Below are 27221 nucleotides of genomic sequence, written 5' to 3'. Positions count from 1 at the left end.
TTTTCGAGATAAGGACACTTCCAACTCCAGAATGTTTGGTCTGGTCAGAAATTGTGTGCTTGTATATAGCTTTTTGATCAGATGCACAGTTTTCAAGAATAAGTGGGGGGGGGCAACCATTTATGCACCATTTATATCTCAATGATACACGTCCATTGGCAACACCTAACAACCACCTGGGATAACATAGCAACCACCTAGCAACCATGAAGAAACAGCTTTACAACTACTTGGAATACCATGGCAATTGCCTAGCAGCCACCTGGGATACCATAGCAACTGCCTAGTAACACCTTAGCTAGCTTCAGCTGCGCCTTCGCTGCACTTTTCTAGTTATTATTTTTCTAGGGGAATTTTGTCCACCAAGTCGTCCTGCAGTTTTCAAGATATTAACACCGTTCCAAGTCCGGAATGTTTGGCATGATTAGGAATGGTCAGCTTGTGTCCAGCATTTGACCAGGTGTATGGTTTTCATATAATGATTTTAAAAATCAGGTTTTTTTTAAATTTCTCTCAAAGGAAATGTATGCAGGAACTGCAATCACATCAAACACCCTAGCAACCACCTGGGACGCCACTGCAATCAGAAAAACACCATAGTAACCACTTGGGACACCACTGCAATTACACAAAACAGATAACAACTTTGTTATCTTGGGACTTAATTATCTTGTGATCCTAAGATAGCAAAGTTTTCTCGAGATCATGACTTAATTATCTTTTGATCTCGAGATAACAATGCAGAAATTTTGACAACCTCTCCGGACTTCCTTAATTTTCCCCTTTTTGCACTGTAAGTTTTGTCAACACAGTGAAAGAGAAAGGGCTGCAGCACTCAGAGCTCCGAGCCGACTCTTATTATTATTATCGACTCGTTTTGATTTAATTTCCTAATATATTTATTTTTAGGTTCTGCATTTTATTTGTATTCCCAGTTTTTCTTTGGGACTTTTAACTTCTGTGTTTTTGTTCTCGGGGATGATGGGCGGAGCCTGAAGAGCTCAGCAGCTCAGAGTTAAAGCAGTGGGAATGTAGTGGGATGTAGTGTAATGTAGTGGGATGTAGTGTTTGTGAGGAAGGTCCGTCATGCTGAAGGCCGCTTGTCCATCCTCGCAGTGTTTTCCGCTCCGTGCATGAACGCAGCGCGAGCAGACGGAGCCTCATGAGCCGTTTGGAGAAGATGGAGTTCGGAGTTTGGAGCCGAGCGGCAGCCGCAGGTCAGCAGTGAGTGATTCCAAGTTGAGCTGCGGTGCTGCTGCTCCCTCAGTCCGGCGGAGGAGCCGCTGCTGCTGCTGGACTTCCTGCCGTCCTGCTTTATTACTTCGCTATTTCGGCCTGTTTCGGAGCCCCGCTGTTCCTGCAGGATGAGGAGCTCGGAGGAGCCGGAGGTGTTTGATGGAGAGGCCTCCAGCGCCTCCATGATGAGCGGCGCCACCAGCCCTTACCAGCCGACCACAGAGCCCGTCCAGGCGGCCAGAGGGGTCAGGGGCGTCCGCTGGGACACGGAGTACCTCCGCTCCTCTTTCGGCATCCTGAAAGCGCTGGAAGTGGTGAGATTATATTATGTTAGAGTTTATATCCGGGCACTGACAGTGGAGGGTTACTGTGGGGGCAGAATAACAGAATAAAACTAAGTTAAGACTCTATTAATCTCCAAAGGGAGATCAGTGTTCCAGCAGCACATATACAAGAATACACAAGAGTGAAAAACTATTCAGTACTAATATATATATATATATATATACAAACATACACCGGTCAATATACCTTACTATATAGGTGCACTTTGTAGTTCTACAGTTACAGACTGTAGTCCATCTGTTTCTCTGATACTTTGTTAGCCCCCTTTTACCCTGTTCTTCAGTGGTCAGGACCCCCATGGACCCTCACAGAGCAGGTAGTATTTGGGTGGTGGATCATTCTCAGCACTGCAGTAACACTGACGTGGTGGTGGTGTGTTAGTGTGTGTTGTGCTGGTCTGAGTAGATCAGACACAGCAGTGCTGCTGGAGTTTTTAAACACTGTGTCCACTCACTGTCCACTCTGTTAGACACTCCCACCTTGTCAGTCCACCTTGTAGATGTAGTCAGAGATGATAGCTCATCTGCTGCTGCACAGTTTGGGTCCTGACCGCTGAAGAACAGGGTAAAAGGGGGCTAACAAAGTATCAGAGAAACAGATGGACTACAGTCTGTAACTGTAGAACTACAAAGTGCACCTATATAGTAAGTGGAGCTGATAAACTGGACAATGAGCATAGAAACAAGGAGGTGGTCATAATGTTATGCCTGATCAGTGTGTGTATGTGTATATATATATGTGTGTATATGTGTATACATATACACCCACATATACAGGGCTGTAACTAGGATGAAAATGTTAGTGAGGTCCATTATGCAGTATTACACCGACCATAAGTTTCCCTTTTAGGTTTTTTTTTTTTTGGCTAATCAGTGCTCCTTTTTTCACCCATCCGTAACTGTCATGCACCTTTACCTTTCATTTGTTCCTTGCCCATCCCTCCATTCTTCTTAAACTGCTATTACACTTCCGTAAACTGATTTGACTCCAGTTGCCTTGTTGAAGTGTATTTAATTAACCATTTCACTGTTTATTTATGTTTATTTTCAGCTGAAAATACGTGTTGAAACCTAAATCAAATGATAGTTTCAAACTGATTTTATTTCATTTACGTCTCTCTCTCTCTATCTGTGTATCTATGTGTCTTTGCTTGACTCATTTGCATTTCTGTTTTATTACTGTAAAAGCACACATTATAACATGTTATAAAGGCTGTCTGTACTAAACCCCTGCTAACGGGACATATAGCTACTCATACAGCTAATAAGACAAAATAGAGCCTAAAGTACCTGCTGATTTGTACCAGCTGTATTTTGTTTTTGAGTTTTTGACATAATTTAAAAATGCCTGTTGCTCTTTACATTGTGTGTAAATTTCATGAAGAATGGACTAAAAGAAACGACCCAGAATGACCTGGAAAAAAGTCTGGTTCCATTGACTTACATTAAAAGTAAAGTAGGTTTTTTCCTTCTCCTGTAAAGTTACCATTTTGGAGATACAAGGTTTTGTTCAGACAACAGCAATATATATATATATATATATATATATATATATATATATATATGTATGTGTGTGTGTGTGTGTGTGTGCCCTGCTGAAAATTAGAACCTTTACACTGTAAAAATGATCACTTATAATAGTAAGTTAGCAGGACAGTAATCTGTGTTTTACATTCTGTTAACTTATTTGAAGTTTAGTGAACTCAGAACTTTAAGGCCACCAGGTTCCTCACTTTTTAAGATAAAGCCCTTTTTTTCACAGCGTATGATTAAAGCCCTAATGCTTTTCGCTTCTTAATGGGATGTGGCTTAATGATTCGGATCCCATCGAATGCGTCTAGAACCCGTCACAGGTCACCTGTTAAACCATCAGGATCCTTTATACTGTGACACCAACCCTTTAAGAAAAGGCTAAACACAATACGAAACCACGAGGAACCAACAAAAACACCTGATGGTTTCTGTAGTTTTTTCCAGCAAGGCTTACATGCAGCTATACATCTACTACAACTACTACAACTGTAGCTCTGCTAGGGTGCAGAAAGTACAGTATGGGTGTTACTCATATTAATATGTATATAAACTGTTGGGGGTGACAGTTACAGTGTTAATAACAGGTGAGGTGGTTTACGGTTGCAGTGTTGTTGACCGCGAGTTTGTGTCGGTGTTCAGGCTGTTAAATGGGATGAAAACAGTCACTTTTACCTCTGTTAGAGGTGATATGGCAGAAATATAACATCACAGTGCTTAAAGAAATAACCTGACAGACAGGAGGAGAGCTGAGGGGCGTCTCTGTTGGACGGTGCTTTTGGATTAACATATCCAGCTAAGAGAGAAATCCTGCTCAGTGCACTGAGAAATAGATCCAGACTCCAGACAGGGATTAAACCATGCTTAACCCCATGAACCTTAATCTTAATACTAATTTACTAATCTCAACACTTATTACTTCTTTTTTACCCCAAACTATTCTTTATATACTACAAACAAGTATTAAGACTTATTACTCCATCAATACTGTCAACAATTCAGTATCTACTATGAATTACTCAGAATCTACAATAAATTACTCAGTAACTACTATGAATTATTCAGTATCTACTCTAAATTATTCAGTATCTACTCTAAATTATTTAGTATCTACTATGAATTATTCAGTATCTACTCTAAATTATTCAGTATCTACTCTGAATTATTCAGTATCTACTATGACTTATTCAGTATCTACTCTGAATTATTCAGCGTCTACTCTAAATTATTCAGTATCTACTATAAATGATTCAGTATCTACTATGAATTATTCAGTGTCTACTATGAATTATTCAGTATCTACTCTAAATTATTCAGTATCTACTATGAATTATTCAGTATCTACTCTAAATTATTCAGTATCTACTATGAATTGTTCAGTATCTACTCTAAATTATTCAGTATCTCCTCTGAATTATTCAGTATCTACTATGACTTATTCAGTATCTACTCTGAATTATTCAGCGTCTACTCTGAATTATTCAGTATCAATTATTAATTATTCAGTATCTACTATGAATGTCTTAGTATCTGCTATAGTATCTGTTAAGAATTATTCAGTAGTAGTGTCTGCTATAGTAAGTGAGGAGCTGTGGCTTGAACCCACATACCGGCCCTTAGAGGTTACACTTATCTGGCTAACTAGTGAAATATTTCCCAGGTGAGAGTTTTCACACCTGTGTTCTGTGGCTGCTTTATTTTCTCTCTTTTCCCAACACGGGAGATCGTCCTCTCCATACTTTATATACGTCCTTTCATAGCAACAGAATCAGTTTATATCACAATACCTACATTTAGAGTCAGTTATTCATTCAGCCTAATGAGAAACTGTAGAACAGACTCAGTTTATATCACAATACCTACATTTAGAGTCAGTTATTCATTCAGTCTAATGAGAAACTGTAGAACAGACTCAGTTTATATCACAATACCTACATTTAGAGTCAGTTATTCAGGTGCAGTAATGTGTTGGTTGTGTTGTGTTGCAGATATGATTCTTTTCACTGTTGGTGTGTTTGACCTCTACTAAAGCAGTGAGTGTCCTCCATGAACTGCGAGTGAAATCGGGATTTGGCTGTGTGCCGACTGTGTGTGGAATGCAGGCGAGGAAAATAAAAGAGCAGCTGAATTCAAGTGAATTAGTTTCAGAAGACAAAGCTCATCAGGTTATTTGTGTATGTGTTTTTCTAGGGCTAACATTAATTGATTTAACTTGATTAAGACAAATTACTGATTAAAGTTTACCTTATCAGTGATTCAGCAGTGATTAGCTGAATGTTTGCATGATGATAATGTTTAAATTAGATTTTTTAAATGAAAAAATGAAATCTAAACTAAACCACTAAAGCTCAAATTATAAAAATGTGTAAAATATGAGTTTATTAAACATTTGAATCCAGTTTGACTTTTAAAAGAAAATGTCAAAAATACAAATTGAACTAATTATTCAATTAATTGTCAAAAAAGTGGGTAAATTACACAATTAATCATCAAATTGATAGATAAGTTTGATTAGTCAGTTAAATTGTTTATTCAATAAGTGATCAAAACTATTAGCAATCAAAACAATGTGTTGATAACTCCATTAGCCATCACAGCAATGTGTCAGTTATTTGGTAGGTCATCAAAGCAATGTGTCAGTTATTTGGTAGGTCATCAAAGCAATGTGTCAGTTGCTCAATTTGTCATCAAAGAAATGTGTCAGTTACTCGTTTGGTCAGAACTGTGACGGTTACTCGATTGGTCATCAAAGCAATGTGTCAGTTACTCGATTGGTCATCAAAGCAATGTGTCAGTTACTCGATTGCTCATCAAAGCAATGTGTCAGTTACTCGTTTGGTCAAAACTGTGTCAGTTACTCGATTGGTAATCAAAACTGTGTCAGTTACTCAACTGGTCATCAAAGCAATGTGTCAGTTACTCGATTGGTAATCAAAACTGTGTCAGTTACTCAATTGGTCATCAAAGCAATGTGTCAGTTACTCGTTTGGTCAAAACTGTGTCAGTTACTCGATTGGTCATCAAAGCAATGTGTCAGTTACTCATTTGGTCAAAACTGTGTCAGTTACTCGATTGGTCATCAAAGAAATGTGTCAGTTACTCGATTGGTAATCAAAACTGTGTTAGTTGCTCGATTGGTCATCAAAGCTATGTGTCAGTTGCTCGATTGGTCATCAAAGCAATGTGTCAGTTGCTCGTTTTGTCATCAAAGCAATGTGTCAGTTGCTCGATTGGTCATCAAAGCAATGTGTCAGTTGCTCGTTTTGTCATCAAAGCAATGTGTCAGTTGCTCGATTGGTCATCAAAGCAATGTGTCAGTTGCTCGACTGGTCATCAAAGCAATGTGTAGGTTGTTCAGTCATCACAATAATGTGTTGATTACTTGATTAGCCACCAAATATTAATTACTTGATTAGCCATCAAAATAAGGTGTCATTTACTCAGTTAGTCATCAAATTGATGGGTAGATTTCTTGATTATTCATCAAATGGAAGGATAGATTACTCATTAATCAAAATAATGGAGAGATTATTTGATTAGTCACCAAAATAACTGTTCTGTTAGTCTGTAAGTACTTTCTTTTTGCAGGGATTCCAAAAAAACAAGAAAGAAAGTTTTTTTCTTTTGCAAAACAGACAGAGCAGCAACATCCCAGCTGTTTCTGAACCAGATGTTGTAAGTCTCCGTGGAGATGTGGAACGTATTTCTAACTGCCTGCTGCTCGCAGTGACGCGTACACTTGAATTCACAGCAGGAAAACTAACAGTGAAGCTGAGGAAGTGATTATGGGAAACATGCATCTGGACACTCAGCCAGAGGAAAGATCCACAGCGTCGGACGCAAAAGATAACGTCCTGCAGGAAAGTCTCACTCCACTGATAAAGTTTTATTCATTTACACGTTTTAAAATACAACCCCATTTCCAAAAAAGTTGGGACGCTGTGTAAAATATAAATGAAAACAAAATTCAGTGATGTTCAAATCATTTAAACCCTATTTTTCATTGAAAATAGAACAAAGATGACAAATCAAATGTTAAAAATTTCTCGAGTTTCATCATTTGATATGTTGTTTTTGTACTATTTTCAATTAAATATGGGGTTTAAATGATTTGAACATCATTGAATTTTGTTTTCATTTACATTTTGCACAGCGTCCCAACTTTTTTGGAAATGTTTTTGGCTCGTCCACCACAGTGAGTCCTGTCATGTGCACAGTGAGGGTGGATGATCGTAGGTGGAAGAGCTTCTGCTTTGCCAACGAGAACCCAACAACCCGCTGGATTCAATCACGCAGGTGTTAACACTGAATGCTCTGTGCTATTTAATCTCAACTGCAGCGGCTTTGAAAGGAACCCCTCTGTAATACACTATATGGACAAAAGTATTAGGACACCTACACATCCCATTCTAAATCCATAGGCATTAATATGGAGTTGGTCCCCCTTTGAAGCTACAACAGCTTCCACTCTTCTGGGAAGCTTCTACAAGATGTTGGAGAGAGTCTGTGGGAATTTCTGCCCATTCATCCAGAAGAGCATTTGTGGGGTCAGACACTGATGTTGGACGAGAGGGTCTGGCTCACAATCTCCATTCTAGTTCATCCCAAAGGTGTTTGATGGGTTGAGGTCAGGGTTCTGTGAGGGCCAGTCAAGTTCTTCCACACCAAACTCACCCAGTCAGGCCTTTATGGAGCTGCTTTGTGCACTGGGGCTCAGTCATGCTGGAACAGGAAAGGTTCTTCCCCAAACTGTTCAACAAAGTTGGAAGTGTACAATTGTCCAGAATGTCTTGGTGCTGAAGCTTTAAGATTCCCCTTCACTGGAACTCAGGGTTCTAGACCAACCCCTGAAAAACAGCCCCATAGCATCATCCCTCCTCCACCAAACTCTACAGCTGGCACAGTGCAGTCAGGCAGGTAACGTTCTCCTGGCATTCGCCAAACCCAGACTCAACATCAGACTGACCGATAGAGAAGCTGATTCGTCACTCCACAGAACACGTTTCCACTGCTCCAGAGTCCAGTGGCGGTGCTTTACACCACTCTATCCGACGCTCAGCATTGTGCTTGGTAATGTGTTTGTGCTGATGTTGATGCCAGAGGAGGCTTGGAGACTTCTGTGCTCTATGCTCCTCAGCACTCGGCGACCTGCTCTGTAACTTTATGTGGTCTGACACTTCGTGCCTGAGCTGCTGTGGTTCCTAAACGCTTCCACTTGAGTTGATTGTGGAATATCTAGGTGGGAAGAAATTTTGTGAACTGACTTGTTGCAACGGTGGCATCTTATTACAGCACCACGCTCGAATACAGTGAGCTCTTTAGAGCAACCCACTCATTTACCAATGTTTGTAAAGGCAGACTGCATGGCTAGGTGCTTGATTTCATTCACCTGTGGTAATGAGACTGAATGAAACACCTGAATTCAATGATTAAGAGATTGTTTGTGGAACAAGAAGGTGGATATCCTTCGTTAAAACGCTGGAGAACAGATCTAAGACCAGCTTCTGCATTTAAACAGCTGAGTGAGCCGCGCTGTGCCGTGTCTGAGCTGCTGAACGTGTTTAAACTCTCTGTGTGCCGCCACCACGTCTTATCGCACAGCTGAGATATTTGCATTAGCGCGTTAGTGGAAGGTCAGATATCGTCACTCTGAGCCGCCTGGTGTCTCTGATACGGCACTGAAACAAATGATAAGGTATGAATAGAGTCAGAGTGAGTCGGTGTGTGTTGGCGCTGAAGCCTCTCCGGTGCTGTTAAGTAGAGCTGCTGCTCACGATCAGCTCCGTAATCTATGAATCCTTTGACTGTCGGGCTGCAGTCACACTCAGAGTCGCCAGGTCAGGTTTTGAGCTCCGTTGTCCGGTTGGTTTGCTCGACTGGACGTTAAATTGTCTGGTTGAGTCTCACTCTTAATGCATTCCATCCATTAAAGATATATTCAGATGTGCGGCTGCGTCTCAAACCGCAAATACTGCTCTAAATAGCTCGTCACATTAGTGCACCACCACTGACGCCTTTACTGTTTTCAGCACAGTGTGTAGTACAGTAGTGTGCGGTTGAGACACAGCCTGTGTGGAGGCGTGCCAGACTGCCAGGTCAAGATAAATGAGTTTAAACCCTAATTTCTATGTACAAACCCAGTTTCAAAAAATTAGGATATTAGGTGGAATGCAAATAAAGAAACAGAAACTCTTGATTTGTTGATCTACTTTGACCTGTTTTTAAAATAAAAAGATGTTTATGTTTTATCAACTTAATTTTTTTGCACATACGGTTGTGCAGCTGAAGACTTGTAATACAGAAGAATGGCAAAAACTTTCACTTTCAAAGCTGGATCAGTTTTTATCTTCAGTCCCCAAACGATCATTAAGCGTTGCTAAAAGCTGATGTTAACTCAGAGGTAAACATTTTTTGGAATGTGCAAATATTTACAAAAAAACAGCAAAGTTCATGTAGAAAAAGATCAAATATCATGTTTTCTATGTAATACAGGTAAAATGGAATATACAGATCACTGCTTTCTGTTGTTGTTGGCTTTTCACACACTGTCCCAATTTTCTTTGTGTTGAGGTTTGTATTATTCAGGTATTCAAGTATGAAGACAAATGTAATAAAACAAACAAAATAAACGAGACAATTATGGAACTGTTTTAAAACACATTATACCACCTTACAGCCTTCTTGTGTCCTCTTGTGTGAAAAAATGCATTGGACCTGATGTGAAGTTTGCGGTGCGTTAAATCTGTAAATATCCGTTTGACGAGTTTGGTCCAACCACACTCTGCCACACCTGCTCCAGCTAAATAACCTCTTCCCAAGTCCCTGATTGGCTGGATCAGCTGTATTACCCTGCATTCACACTGGCAGCGATGCGACAAAGCAGCCGGAGGTCATTCATTTTCAATAAGAGCTGGCGATTTCTGGCGACAGAAGGCGGCAAAAACCTTGGCGATGCGAAGTGGGCGGAGTCAGTGATGCGACAAAGTTGTGCGGAGTTTTACTTCATGCAAATAAGGAGCGAAACAATGTGGCGATTACCAATAGGAATTGAGCATTGAGCAGCGTAGTACACGCTTTATCTCCACCACTTTGAAACGGTGCGCTCCATTTTTGGTTCCTAGAGAATGGTTCCTACTACAGGTGGAATAATGGCAGCGGTGTGTTTGTCACAAATAGGCAGTAAAAAGACCAAATACTGTTTTCCTCACATACTGACTGCACAGACACAGGGATTAAATAAGAATAACCACACAAGCGTTTTCATACCAGCGATTTTATATCTAGCGCCTACGCCTCTGATTTGTGTTTGGCATCAGTGAAACCATTGCAACCAACAGTCCGCTCGAGCTCAGAACGCCCACAGGCGATGAGCGACCAGCGTTTTGGGTGACGAGGCAAAAATTTGCTGCCGGTATGAACGTAAGGTTAGAGTTAAGTAAGGGGGCGGGGCATCTTATTGGAACCAAGTTGGTACTAAACTCTGCAGGAAGGTGGATCTCCAGGACCAGAGCTGGAGGCCACTGCAGTAAACTTTATTAAGCATGAAAAATACATTTTCTGTTGTCGTCTCTGTGGAGTGACATTCACTCACTGCCGTGTGAAAATAAGGAGAACCAAAGTGCAGAATGCTTTTACATTTCATGGCTGGTATTAATAAGTCAGTAACTGGTCCCAGCCCTAATAATGAATTACATACTGTCATTGTCAAATTCAGATCATAATGAAATGCCTTCTCTTCTACTCACAGACACGAATGTGGGACAGATTAAAAGTTCAGAATCAGCACTTTCCACACTGTCTCTCCACTCGTCTCAGTGAGCTTCGAGTCAGAATTAATTTATGATAATAAAACGACGTCATGCTGTTGTTAGCGCTGCTGTTTTGTGTGCTGTTTGGTGAGCGGCGCAGGCTGGCGCGCCCACAGTTGTGTGAATGTTTTTGTAGTTATTTATTTATGGCTTCATGTTTCCTGTGTTGAGCCTCAGCAGCCGCTGGTGGATGATTTACCACAACCTCTCTGAGCCGGAGAGCAGAGTTTTTCTGTGTGATCTGTGTGAAGTGGAGCTTCCGCTGTCCATCTGCAGACCTGCTGCTAACGCTGACTGACCCTCGTTATGTCCAGAAATCATCCTGCTAGGGATAAAGGCTAATCTGCAGTTACTGTTTGATTACTGATTTGGTGAAACTGTGTTTAGAATACAAACTTTCACTGAGAGTTCTGTTAGCATTAGCCGTCTCAGTCTGTCAGTAACTGTGAGGTTTATGACGACGGCGTGGCTGAAATCCATAATCCATTAATCCATACAGTATGGTTAAAATGTACTGTATGAATTTAAGTGGTACTTTGACAGAAAGTCTAATCCCCCCCCAACTTACCCTAAATGTAGCCAGTCAGTCAACAATACAGCCACATAGAACAAAAAACTATGTACATACATTTTTTCTGTGTCTCCATGTTGGTAGGTGAGCTGTAACGATGATGATGATGAGCTTGTCTCGTCATACTGCAGATACAGCCCTGCAGGAGGATAAACACCAACAAAACAGACCAGAATGACCACAAAAACATGAACAGATATGTGGACGCTTTAGATGAGTCCGCAGAAAATACTACGAGGAGTGATCAGCCGATTGGTGGATCCGTATGACCTGCACATCTCCAGAGTTCAGAACATTCCAGTGTGGGGTATTTTATAAAAACTAATAAAAGTGGCACCAAAACTGCCAAAACTCTTAAATAATAAACAGAAATACACAGAAATAAAGCTGAAGCTTCTGATTCACCAGCTTCTCATTTGAATTTGCTGCAGTTACACTGAGGCGCCTTAAACGTAGAATGAGTTATGAAAGTTGGTGAATAGGAAGCAACATCAGCTTAACTAAATAAACGCATCAATTTACCGCAATAAATACATAAGTTTACCCCAATAAATGATTAATTTACCTCAATAAACGCTTCTCAATCAACAAACCTCTCAAACTTCCTCTTGGAGGGGTTTAATGAGCAGCTAACGAGCAGCACAGCAGAGCAGCTGTTGAATGCAGCTCACTGGCTGATCTAACGCCGCGTCCCAAACCACACACTTCCGTACTTCACCTACTGCACTAATGAGTGCACTTCTAATGAGATATGCACTATTTTCACACACTATTTAGTGAGCTAGTATGAGGTTTAGGATGGGGTGCTAGTAACACAGCGGAAAATCTGAGCCGTTTAGATTTCAGCTTTCGTTTGCTATCACTACAACAACAAATCAAATAAAATCAAGACAGTGCACTCAAATATATCAGTTAATATGCTTTAAAAAAGTGATCCATCAGTTATTGCTTTATCTCATTACAAACAGCCACAGCACTGCTGAGTGAACTTGATGTTGCTACCAAAATGGTGGCAGCACGATTGTAATGTTATCGAAATGCTATCAATTCAGATTATTAAATTAAAATTGTTACATGTTAAAATGTAAACAATTCTATTTTTCACTCAAATTGTTATGCTGATGATATCATTTAGCAGTTTTGTACTAAATTAGAAAGGAATACAAAATAGAAGCATTTTCACCAGTGGAAAATGTCACAATAATTCGTTTCTCTGAAGTTTAATTTAAGTTGGAACAGATGAAAATAGAACCAGTAGTTCCACATTATAATACTATTGAATACTATGAGTGTACATTGTTTTTATTCAATGTTTTACATGCTGCACTGCACTGAACAGGACGCGCAGTTGCTCAGTGTTGTAGAAGTACTGACAGCATCCACAGTATAATATGTGACAATTTCATATAATTTATCACTATAATGATAAGTTTTGTCGTATTATCCAGGACGTTTAAACTCCTGCAGTGTTTTTGATCAGGCAGTTTTAAGTCTCCTGCGTGAGGAGGTTTCCTCGCTGTTCTTTAACTCCCTGTAAGTGTGTAAACCACAACACGCCCATCTGCTGCTTTTTTTCCCTCTGTTGCCAAACTGGTCTGGTCACCAGACTGACTTTCAGTTACCCACGGGGCAGACTCCCCACCCTGCTGCCCCATCCTGCTTCAGCCAGGCTTTCTGTTTGAGTAGGATTTCCACTGAGTGAGTAAAAGACTGACTGACTGACTGACTGAGTGATTGAGTAACTGAGTAATTGAGTGAGTGGCTGACTGAGTGAGTGGCTGAGTGAGTGAGTGTGTGAATGTCTGAGTGACAACAGTTAGCTAGGTGCAGTGCTGTAATGTTGTAGTGCTGTGATGGTGTAATACTGCAGTGCTGTAATGTTGTAATGCTGTGATGGTGTAATACTGTAGTGCTATAATGTTGTAGTGCTGTGATGGTGTAATACTGCAGTGCTGTAATGTTGTAATGCTGTGATGGTGTAATACTGCAGTGCTGTAATGTTGTAGTGCTGTGATGGTGTAATACTGTAGTGCTATAATGTTGTAGTGCTGTGATGGTGTAATACTGCAGTGCTGTAATGTTGTAATGCTGTGATGGTGTAATACTGCAGTGCTGCACTATTGTAGTGCTGTGATGGTGTAATACTGCAGTGCTGTAATGTTGTAGTGCTGTGATGGTGTAATACTGCAGTGCTGCACTGTTGTAGTGCTGTGATGGTGTAATACTGCAGTGCTGTAATGTTGTAGTGCTGTGATGGTGTAATACTGCAGGGCTGTAATGTTGTAGTGCTGTGATGGTGTAATACTGCAGTGCTGTAATGTTGTAGTGCTGTGATGGTGTAATACTGTAGTGCTATAATGTTGTAGTGCTGTGATGGTGTAATACTGCAGTGCTGTAATGTTGTAATGCTGTGATTTTGTAATACTGCAGTGCTGCACTATTGTAGTGCTGTGATGGTGTAATACTGCAGTGCTGTAATGTTGTAGTGCTGTGATGGTGTAATACTGCAGTGCTGTAATGTTGTAGTGCTGTGATGGTGTAATACCGCAGTGCTGCACTGTTGTAGTGCAGTGATGGTGTAATACTGCAGTGCTGTAATGTTGTAGTGCTGTGATGGTGTAATACTGTAGTGCTATAATGTTGTAGTGCTGTGATGGTGTAATACTGTAGTGCTGTAATGTTGTAGTGCTGTGATGGTGTAATACTGTAGTGCTGTAATGTTGTAGTGCTGTGATGGTGTAATACTGCAGTGCTGTAATGTTGTAGTGCTGTGATGGTGTAATACTGTAGTGCTGTAATGGTGTAGTGCTGTGATGGTGTAATACTGCAGTGCTGTAATGTTGTAGTGCTGTGATGGTGTAATATTGCAGTGCTGTAATGGAGTGCTGTGATGGTGTAATACTGCAGTGCTGTAATGTTGTAGTGCTGTGATGGTGTAATACTGTAGTGTGTAATGTTGTAGTGCTGTGATGGTGTAATATTGCAGTGCTGTAATGGTGTAGTGCTGTGATGGTGTAATACTGTAGTGCTGTAATGGTGTAGTACTGTAAAGGTGTAGTAGTGTAGTGTTGTAATGTAGTAATACTGTAATGTACTCAAGTAATGACTGTAATGTTGTGTAATGGTTTATTATGGCAGTTCTGTAAAGGTGTAGTGCTGTGATTCTGTAATACTGTAGTGCTGTAATGGTGTAGTACTGTAAAGGTGTAGTAGTGTAGTGTTGTAATGTAGTAATACTGTAATGTACTCAAGTAATGACTGTAATGTTGTGTAATGGTTTATTATGGCAGTTCTGTAAAGGTGTAGTGCTGTGATGGTGTAATACTGCAGTGCTTTAATGTTGTAGTGCTGTGATTCTGTAATACTGTAGTGCTGTAATGGTGTAGTACTGTAAAGGTGTAGTAGTGTAGTGTTGTAATGTAGTAATACTGTAATGTACTCAAGTAATGACTGTAATGTTGTGTAATGGTTTATTATGGCAGTTCTGTAAAGGTGTAATGCTGTGATGGTGTAATACTGTAGTGCTGTAATGGTGTAGTGCTGTGATGGTGTAATACTGTACTGCTGTAATGGTGTAGTGCTGTGATGGTGTAATACTGCAGTGCTGTAATGTTGTAGTGCTGTGATGGTGTAATACTGTAGTGCTGTAATGGTGTAGTGCTGTGATGGTGTAATACTGTAGTGCTGTAATGGTGTAGTGCTGTGATGGTGTAATACTGTAGTGCTGTAATGGTGTAGTGCTGTGATGGTGTAATACTGTAGTGCTGTAATGGTGTAGTGCTGTGATGGTGTAATACTGTAGTGCTGTAATGGTGTAGTGCTGTAATGTTGTAAGGCTGTGATGGTGTAATACCACAGTGGTATGCTTGATGTTGTGGTGTAATGTTGTAATGGTGTATTGCTTTAATGGTGTAACGGACTAATGTATCAGTGCACATGTATCAAGATTGGCCTTGAATTCAAAGACGTTTATAATAAATGTTTTAATAAGGGAAAGTTAAATATTATTGTAGTAACTCTGTTTAATGTGTGTGGAGTTAAATGAGTTTTCCAGATGCTTCTCTGTGTGAGAGCGTGTGTGTGTGTGTGTGTGTCTGTGTGTGTGTGTGTGTGTGTGTCTGTGTGTCTGTGTGTGTGTGTGTGTGTGTGTGTGTGTGTGTCTGTGTGTGTGTGTGTCTGTGTGTGTGTGTGTGTGTGTGTGTCTGTGTGTCTGTGTGTGTGTGTGTCTGTGTGTGCTGCAGGGATGCTGTATTCTGTGTTGTGCTTCTCTGGCTGCTCTCAGAAACTCGTTAAGGGTGGAGAATGTACAGGAACCTCCAGAGTAAATCAGTTTATTCGAGAAAAAAGCCTGGACGGTTCATTTACCTTTCAGAAGCAGAACAGAGGCGGGCGGGGCGTGGTTTAGGGGTGGTATGGCAGAAATGTATTATTCCAGTACTTCTTCACGATACGCAATACACGTCACAGTGCACCAGCAACACAGCAGTGCCTAATTTTAAATCAAGGACACACTGATACAGCACTGCTTTATAAAGCACCAGAGGCTATTATAGTGCTAACAGCACCCCCTTTTGGAGAGTCTTCAGTCTGCTAAACATGAGTGAGTGAGTTACATCTGACGTTAATGACGTGATACACATCTAAAAATGCTAAAAGATTATGTACTATAAGTACAGCAATTTTTACTTTTATTCAACCTAATAAAAAAAATGAAATTTTAAACCAAAAATAAGATAAAATCATAATGGAAATGACATCCAATCAGCTACTTGCTAAGCGGTTTTAACTCGACAGTGCTTTATCAGGCATGCAGTTGTTTACACAAGTACTCACAGTGCCTGCAGGGAGCTCAGAAACAAATTTTGTGATGTAATTTATCACAGTAATGATATCATATCACCATGTTACCCAGCTGAGTGAGGTTATTCTAATATTTATATAGATATGAGCTCCTTTTGGTATTCATTTACACAAAAAGCCCATATCCTATGTTTCTCATGTGCCCCTGAGGTTCATCTATACCAAAAATTCATAATTCATTTTTCCAACCTCTCTTTATCCCCTTAACATTAAACAGGCTGCTTTTTTACTCTACCTTTAAGACTGTTATATGTAAATGAGCTCTGTTCTGATTGGCTGCCTCATTAAAAAAGCAGTCCGACCTGAAATATGATACAAACTGTTCGTTTTTGGCTGTGACATCACAGCTATGATAAATTCCGAACGGGCTCTTTCTGCGGTTTAGTTTTCAAATATGGACTGTATGTACTGGGGAGTGAACGGTACGCTTTGAAATCATGTATACACACATCAAACACCTATTTTAGGTGTATTTAAAATAAAAAATAAAAAATGTTGTGTTTTCAAAAGCATTTTTTTCATGTGATTTGTATAAAAACGTCTCCAAAATGACCGAACTTTAAGGTTTTCATATCACTGTTGACATATAAAACAGACAGACAATGCATGAATTAGTGCTGCAGGATCAGCATCTTAAATAAAATATACCATAGAAACATTTGCAAATGCCACAATTTATGTTTATTTTTAGAGTTAAAGTCAGTAAATAAACAGTAACTGTGTAGTAAAATGTGCAGTAGTGTGTCTCTGTAGAGGATGTGTGACTCAGAAAATCAACAACAGTGTGGAATTTGACCGGGTGCCCAAACTTTCGCATATGACTGTACTTAACCCACCACCCTAAACCGGACGGTGCTAATCAGATGAACGTAGGTCGTACATGAAGTGAAAATGAGCAGTTTAGCGGTTCAGCGCCAGAGAGAAACAGAGAGGGTCTCTGGGGGGATGATGAGGTAACGTGTCCAGCAGGTCACAGGCCAGACTTCAGCCTGCAGACAGCAGGTGTCAGACACACAGACGCAGACCGGCCGTGTTCAGCAAGTGTGTAAGTAATGATTGTGTCAGAAACCCCATCTCCCCCCCTCCGTCTCCCCCCTCCTCCTCCAGCTGAGGGATTAACATCAAGCTGCTCGCGTTAATGGCTACTTGGAGTCCGGTCTCAGTGTTGACCATCTGCTGTGTAACAAGACAAAAGAGTGGAGAAAAAAGTCAGTCCTGACCGCTCCGTACCAGCGAACAGCACATTATTATTATTATCATTATTATTATTATTATTATTATTATTAGTGATTGTGCAATGCAATGTGCAACACTGTTGTTTATTGATTTTTTTTTTCTTATTTTTCTGCTGGATTTTTGTCTGCTAACTCCTGCAGTTTTTTAAATATGGACAGCATTCCAACTCCGGAATGTTTGGTCTGATCGGGAATTTTGTGCTTGTGTACAGCTTTTTGATCCAATGTACAGTTTTCGTACAGTCTTCCTTAAATCACAAATTTAGTTACCACCTAGCTACACCTTAGTAACCACTGGTACACCATGACACCCGCCTAGCAACATCTTGGCAACCATCTAGCAACACCTTAGCAACCTCCAGGAAATACCATAGCAACCACCTGGAATAAAACAGCAACTACTTAGCAACATCCTAGCAATCATGTTAAACACTATAGTAACCGCCTGGCAACGCCTTAGCAACTGTTCTCAAATCGCTTAAACTACGCAACCGCTGCGTTTTCTTCAGGAAATGCTCTATTCCAGTTCATGTAATTAACATTTAATATAATAGTTTTTATTTAATGCTTAATTCTTGCCTTTAAAATGTTGCTGTTCTGGTGGCCACAGTGGTCCCCCTGCTGAGGTGATCCGCCCTGACATCATGTGATCTGCAGAGTAACACCAGCTGATTTACACCTTATTTTATTTAAGATATTGTTTCATACAGTGATATTAGCAAACATCAGCCAATAGAACAGCATCTGTGAGCAGGCGGACCACCACAGTCTCCGCACCTCCACATTAGCTGTCACAGTTAACAAAGTCAGACAAAATATGATTGGATGCAGTTTGTCCTGTCTAAACAAACAAGTTTGCTAAAGGGAAATTCCACTCATTTTTCAAAATTCCCCCATAATTCAGTGTGTGAGGTGTAATCAGAGAGATTCAGAGAGGTTTGGTGTGAAATGGTTCAGATGTCTTTACAGTGGTGCTGATAGGAACCAGGGGTCGCCATGACTACAACACAAATATAGACATTTTATTTACTATCCAGAACCACCAGTGAACCTACACGAGTCTTCTGAGTTTATATGGAATGTTGATGATGGAAAATAGTGGAAATCTGAAATAATAAGTTTTCTTTGGGGACTATTTTGCCTCACAGCACCCTGCATGTATCCCTCCACCATGAATGGAGTTTAAGTTCTCTAAACTATCATAAAACAGTGTCTCAGTCATCAGGCAGTGAATTCATAACCATTTCATGTAGGAACTTTCTGTGAGGGAGCTTTTAGAGGTGGATGTCTGGTTCCTATCACCACCACTGTGAACAGTGCTGACTCGGTAAGTTTCTCATTTTACACCAAACCACTCTGAATGACTCTGTTTATATCTTAATCAATTAATCATGCAGGAATTTTAAAAAATTGTTGGAACTGCCCTTTAAAAATGACAAAGCAAAAAAATATCCTAGGTGAGTGACCACTTGGCCCACCGGCTTTTCGTTTTTAGAGGACAGAAATGTGAAATTTTGTGGAAAGGGGTGCCATCGTCGCCCCCTGGTTAATCAGTGACCTCTGTGTGACCTAATGTTTTGTTATATTGTTATAAAGTGGCATCATAATAAAGCAGAAATGATTTGTGTGTTTTGGTTGTGTGGTTAGTATCATTAGATACAAACCTTCCTGTATGTAATGTTAGATGTTGATATGTAATTTGCATATTCTGCGCTTGTTGCCATGGAGAACCTTTTGAATCCTCCCTGTGAATCTGCTGATGTTGTCGTAGCTCTTGAACAAAATCTGACTCGAGCTACATTTCAGACACTTTTTATTCTCACCGTCTGTTTTTAGTGCCTCACAGAAGCAAATCCACAGTGTTACTCTTTAATAGGACTGCAAGGGAAACTTCAGAGACTTTTCAAAATTACAGTCAGAACTGTTCACAGTGGTGGTGATAGGAACCAGACGTCCACCTCTAAAAGCTCCCTCACAGAAAGTTACTACATGAAATGGTTATGAATTCACTGCCTGATGACTGAGACACTGTTTTATGATAGTTTAGAGAACTTAAACTCCATTCATGGTGGAGGGATACATAATATGCAGGGTGCTGTGAGGCAAAATAGTCCCCAAAGAAAACTTATTATTTCAGATTTTCCACTATTTTCCATCATCAACATTCCATATAAACTCAGAAGACTCGTGTAGGTTCACTGGTGGTTCTGGATAGTAAATAAAATGTCTATATCTGTGTTGTAGTCATGGCGACCCCTGGTTCCTATCACCACCACTGTAAAGACATCTGAACCATTTCACACCAAACCTCTCTGAATTATGCAGAAATGCTACAATATGGGGTGAGCTCTGCTTTAAAGGCGAAACAGTGCACGGTGATTATGTTGGTGGTTTTATGATCATGTTATGACATTAAACGTTAAACATTAAACAAACCTTCAGTGAAGCTGCAAAACTAGTTCTTTGTAAGCCTCTGCATGTCTTCATCTGAATATCGACTGCACACACTGCAGGTTTCTTTGTGGAAAGTGAGACGATGTGCAGCTCAGTGCATTCATACGACTGATGAGATCTGCCTTATTAAATAACACACAGTTGAATTAATTCTCCAGTTTTTTCAGCCTGATCTCCATGTGCTGTGTCTGTAGTGTATGGATGATCACCATAGACACTGAATTCAACACTTGCATTTGAAGTTGAGGGGTGAATTTTAACTCTATAAACTTTATTTTTTACCACAAAGTAGAACAACAAATGTCAACAAATACAACTTACATATATTTCTTTACATCTGTAGCACATTTTTGATTATTCTTTGCAATAAAATGTCCACAAAATGAAGAGTTTTGAATGTGTATGAGGTAGTTTTGGTATGATTTGGGTGTTTTTGGTACTGTTTCGTAGTTGCTGAAGAGGTTTGGCAGTTTTTAGTGTGGTTTGGTAGTTCTTGGCATGGTTTGGAGGTTTTTGGTAGAGATTGGTAGTTCTTGGTGTGGTTTGGTAGTTTTTGGTATGACTTGGTAGTTCTAGGTATGGTTTGGGGGTTCTTGGCATGGTTTGGGGGGTTTTTGGTAGAGATTGGTAGTTCTTGGTATGGTGGGTAATGATTGGTGTGGTTTGGTACTTTTTGGTATGGTTTCGTAGTCCAAGGTGTTGGTTGGTGGTTCCTGGTATGGTTTGGCAGTTCTTGGTGTGATTTGGTAGTTCTTGATATGGTTTGGTAGTTCTTGGTGTGATTTGGTAGTTCTTGTTGTGGTTTGGTAGTTCTTGGTGTGGTTTGGCAGTTCTTGATATGGTTTGGAGGTTTTTGGTAGAGATTGATAGTCCTTGGTATGACTTGGTAGTTCTAGGTATGGGTTGGTGGTTTTTGGTATGGTTTGGTAGTTCTTGGTGTGGTTTGGTAGTTCTAAGTATGGGTTGGTGGTTTTTGGTATGGTTTGGTGGTTCTTGGTGTGGTTTGGTAGTTCTAAGTATGGGTTGGTGGTTTTTGGTATGGTTTGGTAGTTCTCGGTGTGGTTTGGTAGTTCTAAGTATGGGTTGGTGGTTTTTGGTATGGTTTGGTAGTTCTTGGTATGGTTTGGTAGTTCTTGGTGTGGTTTGGTAGTTCTTGGTGTGGTTTGGTAGTTCTAAGTATGGGTTGGTGGTTTTTGGTATGGTTTGGTAGTTCTTGGTGTGGTTTGGTAGTTCTAAGTGTGGTTTGGTAGTTCTAAGTATGGGTTGGTGGTTTTTGGTATGGTTTGGTAGTTCTTGGTGTGGTTTGGTAGTTCTTGGTATGGGTTGGTGGTTTTTGGTATGGTTTGGTGGTTCTTGGTGTGGTTTGGTAGTTCTAAGTATGGGTTGGTGGTTTTTGGTATGGTTTGGTAGTTCTCGGTGTGGTTTGGTAGTTCTAAGTATGGGTTGGTGGTTTTTGGTATGGTTTGGTAGTTCTTGGTATGGTTTGGTAGTTCTTGGTGTGGTTTGGTAGTTCTAAGTGTGGTTTGGTAGTTCTAAGTATGGGTTGGTGGTTTTTGGTATGGTTTGGTAGTTCTCGGTGTGGTTTGGTAGTTCTAAGTGTGGTTTGGTAGTTCTAAGTATGGGTTGGTGGTTTTTGGTATGGTTTGGTAGTTCTTGGTGTGGTTTGGTAGTTCTAAGTATGGGTTGGTGGTTTTTGGTATGGTTTGGTAGTTCTTGGTGTTGGCATATCTCCCTTGCACTGCTACACAAGTTTTAAAGCCAGACATATCAGGACTGATTACAACATGCATAACGTTACTCATTAGATTTGCTGGTAAATTGACGTATTTTGTAGATTGTAGCCGGCCTGTTTTTCAGACACTTAAATCGACCAAGTTGTTTGACAGTTGCGATATATGGAAACTATCTGTGATTGACTATATAATTAGTGATCAGCTCAAACGTATCTGTAAGAAAGGAAAGATGTGTGTTTGTGTGAGGCTCCTCTGATCTGCTCTCAGATGAGGAGGAAGCTGCAGAAGCTTTTATTGCTGAAGTTGTGGATGGTTTGAATAAACTGACAGGATGTTTTCTCACATTCCATCAGCAGCTCTGTGATCACGGCTCCTCGGTCTCTCTATCTCGCTCCTTCGTTTCTGAGGACTCGCACATGCACCACAGTCTTTATTTAGAACAGCTGTGTGTTATCCAGGCCAGTTCCACCAGACTCTGTTACAGCTTCTTATTATAATGATGTACTATAATATGCATCCTGGCCACTTTATTAGAAACCCTTGCTGGTGTAGAGTTAGAGACTGTAGCTTGTGTGTTCTGTAGCTTGTGTGTTTGCTATGCAGCAACTAATTATAGAATCTCAAATTTCACAACTTGGGTGGTGGATCATTCTCAGCCCTGCAGTAACACTGACATGGTGGTGGTGTGTTAGTGTGTGTTGTGCTGGTCTGAGTGGATCAGACACAGCAGTGCTGCTGGAGTTTTTAAACACCTCAGTGTCACTGCTGGACTGAGAATAGTCCACCAACCAAAAATATCCAGCCAACAGCGTCCTGTGGGCAGCGTCGTGTGACCACTGATGAAGGACTAGAGGATGACCAGCACAAACTGTGCAGCAGCAGATGAGCTGTCGTCTCTGACTTTACATCTACAAGGTGGACTGACAAGGTAGGAGTGTCTAATAGAGTGGACAGTGAGTGGACACAGTGTTTAACAACTCCAGCAGCACTGCTGTCTGATCCACTCAGACCAGCACAACACACACTAACACACCACCACCACATCAGTGTTACTGCAGTGCTGAGAATGACCCACCACCCAAATAGTACCTGCTCTGTGAGGGTCCATGGGGGGTCCTGACCACTAAAGAACAGGGTAAAAGGGGGCTAACAAAGTATCAGAGAAACAGATGGACTACAGTCTGTAATTGTAGAACTACAAAGTGCACCTATATAGTAAGTGGAGCTGATAAAATGGACAATGAGTGTAGAAACAAGGAGGTGGTCAGAATGTTATGCCTGATCAGTGTATAAATATATATAGTTTTTAAGATAATATTACAGTGACTGGAACTGACCTGTTGTGAAATTTGAGATTCTATAATCAGTCGTTGCATAAAGAATCATTTTGGAATTGTTTTGAGGTCAGTTACATGACAGGAGGGTATGGCTGTGTAATGATGGCTGTGTCTTTTAAATGCAAACAAATTTAGAGCCAAATTAAACACTTTTAATGCCTACAATTATACACACAGATTACAAGCCAGTAAAAATACAGAATGTTAGCAAATGAGCTCAGCTAATTAACATCATGGTCAACTATTATGATTACTGTTATTGTTGTTGTTGTTATGGGAATGGAAGCCAGGAACAGTAGTTATGATTTAAATATGATTATTACTAGACGTAATGATGAAGTTCTCCTGACTCTCCGGTGCGTGCCGGCTCAGAAGGCTCCGGCTCCTGGAATGTTCTGTGGCGGCGGTTCTGTCTCCGAGCGCTCCAACCTGTAATCTGTCTGAGGTTTTTCGCTCCGCAGAGCCGAGGCAGCGTAACACCTAAATAGCAAAAGCACTTTAGCCTCAGGATTCTTCCCCCGCTGCGGTCGGCTGGAGAACGAGGCAGGAAAACACGGCTGAACCCTGCACGACTCCAAAAAAACACAGCGGCCCTCTCAGAGGCATGTGGAAAATGCATCGGCTCTGGAGGAGCAACTGCTGCGCGCTAAAACCTGAGAGAACTTCAGGGACGGGACCGGAGAGAAACAGGAGCCGAAGACCACAAAAGAATGTTCAGGTTCTGCGGTGGACGCTCGGATTTGTTCACTGCAGAGCAAATGTTTGGCAGCAACACTAACTTTGCAAAAGTGAACATAGAAAAATTAAACAAATTACAAAACCAGTATTGAGGAATTACAATGTATCAAATACACTTTATGTAACGTTGTTGTCACAAGAAAACCTTGTATCTCCATTTTTTACGTTTTTCAGTTTTTGACATAATTTGAAAATACCTGTTGTCCTTTACATTGTGTGTAAATTTCATGATAAATGGACTAAAAGAAACGGCCCAAAATGACTTGGAAAAAAGTCTGGTTCCATTGACTTACATTAAAAGAAAAGCATGTTTTTTCCTTCTCCTGTTAAGTTACCATTTTGGAGATAGGAGGTTTTCTTCCGACAGCAGCGATACGTTTCTTTTTGGTACGTTTAGCTACAAAAGTATGTATGACCCACTAATTGTGGATGGGCAACATCAGTAACTTCCTTTACTATCTTATATCAAGTAATACAAAGCATAATATCCAAATACCGATACTGATATTGATATATTTAAAAATTCTTTTTTTAATCTACAGTGAAAAACTGTAAAAATACAGATGTTAGCAATAACAATTGATATCCTTTCTATTAAATAAACTACAACATAAACTGACTGTTTAGGGAAATAACGCTCCCACGATTTATGTGTTTATTTTATATCATTTTATATCAGGCCTAATCATTCTTTTTTTTTCTCTCAATTGTTTGTAATATTTGTCTTAGTTTATTTTACAAAATAAAAGCCTGTGTGCATTTTTTAACTTTTTCTCTCTCTCTCTCTCTCTCTCTCTCTCTCTCAGGTCCTGTCTCTGATCGGCTTTATCTGTATCGAGACGGTGATGATGTGTTCTCCGTGTGCGGGAGTTTACCTGTTTGAGTTTGTGAGCTGCAGTGCCTTCGTCGTTACGGGAGTTTTACTCCTCATCTTCAGCCTAAACCTGCACACCAAAGTGCCGCAGGTCAACTGGAGTCTAACGGTATGTACAATGTATAGATACACCAACCCTAACCCTAACCGAGTTCAACAGATAAAACATTATAGAGCACTTTTTAAATGAAACAGTAGAAGCCATATCGCCCCCTACACTTCCTGTAGTGTATTACAGTCTGTCAGAGTGACTGTGTGGATCATATGAACATTATAGAGGCTTTTTAAATGAAACAGTAGAAGCCATATCGCCCCCTACACTTCCTGTAGTGTATTACAGTCTGTCAGAATGACTGTGTGGATCATATGAACATTATAGAGCAGTAGAAGCCAAAAAAAGATGGTTCTTCAAGGGTTCTTTAGTAAAGACAGTGGTTCTATATAGAACCATTAGCACTCAAAGAACCATTTGCATGCTTAAAGGGTTCTTTGCATCATTAAATTCTTTAAGTGGCGTTGAATGTGGTTCTACATAGAACCTTTTTGAACAGGGTTCTGTATAGCCTCAGAAAGGGTTCTGCTGTTGTTATGTTGTCAAGCTTGTATACAATAGAACAATCCTTTTAGGTGTTATATAGAACCCCTTTTCAAAAAAGTTCTGTATAGAACCACATACAACACCTGAAGTACCATTTAATGATGTGAAGAACGCTTTAAGCATGCAAGTGGTTCTTTGAGTGTTCATGGTTCTATATAGAACCGTTGTCTTTACTGAAGAACGCTTGAAGATGCAAAATAGTCCCCAAAGAAAACTTATTATTTCAGATTTTCCACTATTTTCCATCATCAACATTCCATATAAAACTCAGACTCGTGTAGGTTCACTGGTGGTTCTGGATAGTAGATAAAGTGCTATATTTGTGTTGTAGTCATGGCGACCCCTGGTTCCTATCACCACCACTGTAAAGACATCTGAACCATTTCACACCAAACCACTCTGAATCACTCTGTTTACATCTCACACACTGAATTATGGAGGAATTTTGACAAATGAGTGACAACGACACTCTAGAAAACATGAAGAGACCTCAGTGCTGCTGGGTTTTGCTGCAGAACCATTTGTAACTGGTTGTAGATGGAAAAGCTTGATCTGTATTGTGAGAGCTCTGCATACCAACCAGAGCAGAGAGCTGGTGGGAGCAGGGCAGTTCCAGTCCAACCATAACTATCACACTGCAGTTTATACAACACAGGAACGCATGCTTAACCCTAAACATGCAGCCAGTCTGCTCCTGTTCAGCCTGTTTTCACAGAACTGTGCCCTGTTTTTAGGGAACAGGGTTTTATTTGACCGTCACTGGCTGCACAAAGACTGTTCACCTCTGACAATCACATTTATACTGACATCAGTGTATTAATAACATAATTAGGGCTGCACGATATTAACAAACTATCAGTCTCTCAATTACAGTGCTTTATATTAGGGCTGTCAGATGGGGTCGGTAATTAAATTTCGATTATCCTCTTGTTTATTTGTATGCATTTTTTTAGTAAGTGGATAATTAATGGCAGCAAGCGGCAGATATCCAAGTCACTGTTATGCCTTCTACATCCACAAGGGGGCGCATGTCATGGGCTGGAGGTTAGGGAACCAGCCTTGTGACCGGAAGGTCGCCCGGTTAGATCCCCTGAGCTGACAGTACATGACTGAGGTGCCCTTGAGCAAGACACCTAACCCCCAACTGCTCCCCAGTCGCCGTGAATGGGGCTGCCCACCACTCCGGGCAAGTGTGCTCACTGCCCCCTAGTGTGTGTGTTCATTATGTGGTATGTGGTGTTTCACTGCACGAAGGTGAAATTTCCCCATTGTGGGACTAATAAGGGTCACTTAGTATTAATCTTAATACATTATCAAGCGATTCCAGAAGCACACAGTGTTAAAAACCAGTGATTTTCAGCCTAGAATTTAAGAATAAATTCTCCACACTGCTGATCTCCCACTGTTATTATAAGCTAAAGAGAGCGACTTAGCTGAATGTCGGTCTGTCATAATTATTACATAATCGCCTAATTGCAGTTATTCGAGATGACCGCAATTATTTAAGCTGTGATCATTTTCCACATTTTGATTTCACAACGAAGTTAGAAACACAGTGTGAACTGATTGTTCTGGGTTGAGGTAAATAACTCCACCAGCTTCATCTAATCCCACCAGCTTGTGTAGTTGTGTAGACCTTTTCACCAGCTCCTCGATTCCAACCAGATCCTCAGTCCTTACTAGCTCCTCGAATCTCACCAACTCCTCAAACCTCACCAGCTCCTCAAACCCTTCCTGCTCTTAAAACCCCACCAGTTTCTCAAACCTCACCAGCTCCTCAAACCCTTCCTGCTCTTAAAACCCCACCAGTTTCTCAAACCTCACCAGCTCCTCAAACCCTTCCTGCTCTTAAAACCCCACCAACTTCTCAAACCTCACCAGCTCCTCGATTCCTACCAGATCC

At 40.5% G+C, this 27221-nt stretch overlaps 1 protein-coding gene across 1 annotated transcript in view; it reads left to right on the top strand.

Annotated features, from left to right (window-relative positions):
* The first annotated feature begins 1001 nt into the window (after positions 1–1001).
* The window catches only part of cmtm4 (CKLF-like MARVEL transmembrane domain containing 4), a 40401-nt gene continuing 14181 nt past the window's right edge, over positions 1002–27221 (top strand). Inside the window, exons 1-2 of the mRNA XM_036584490.1 lie at positions 1002–1550; positions 24653–24829. Coding sequence (XP_036440383.1) covers positions 1365–1550; positions 24653–24829 — 363 coding nt within the window. The 5' untranslated portion in view covers positions 1002–1364. The remainder of the gene's footprint in view (positions 1551–24652; positions 24830–27221) is intronic.

The sequence above is a fragment of the Colossoma macropomum genome, unplaced genomic scaffold (assembly GCF_904425465.1).
Source record: "Colossoma macropomum unplaced genomic scaffold, Colossoma_macropomum, whole genome shotgun sequence".
In the NCBI taxonomy this organism is placed as follows: Eukaryota; Metazoa; Chordata; class Actinopteri; order Characiformes; family Serrasalmidae; genus Colossoma; species Colossoma macropomum.
The sequence above is the reverse complement of the archived record's forward strand: the minus strand, read 5'-3'. Positions and strand labels throughout refer to the sequence as shown.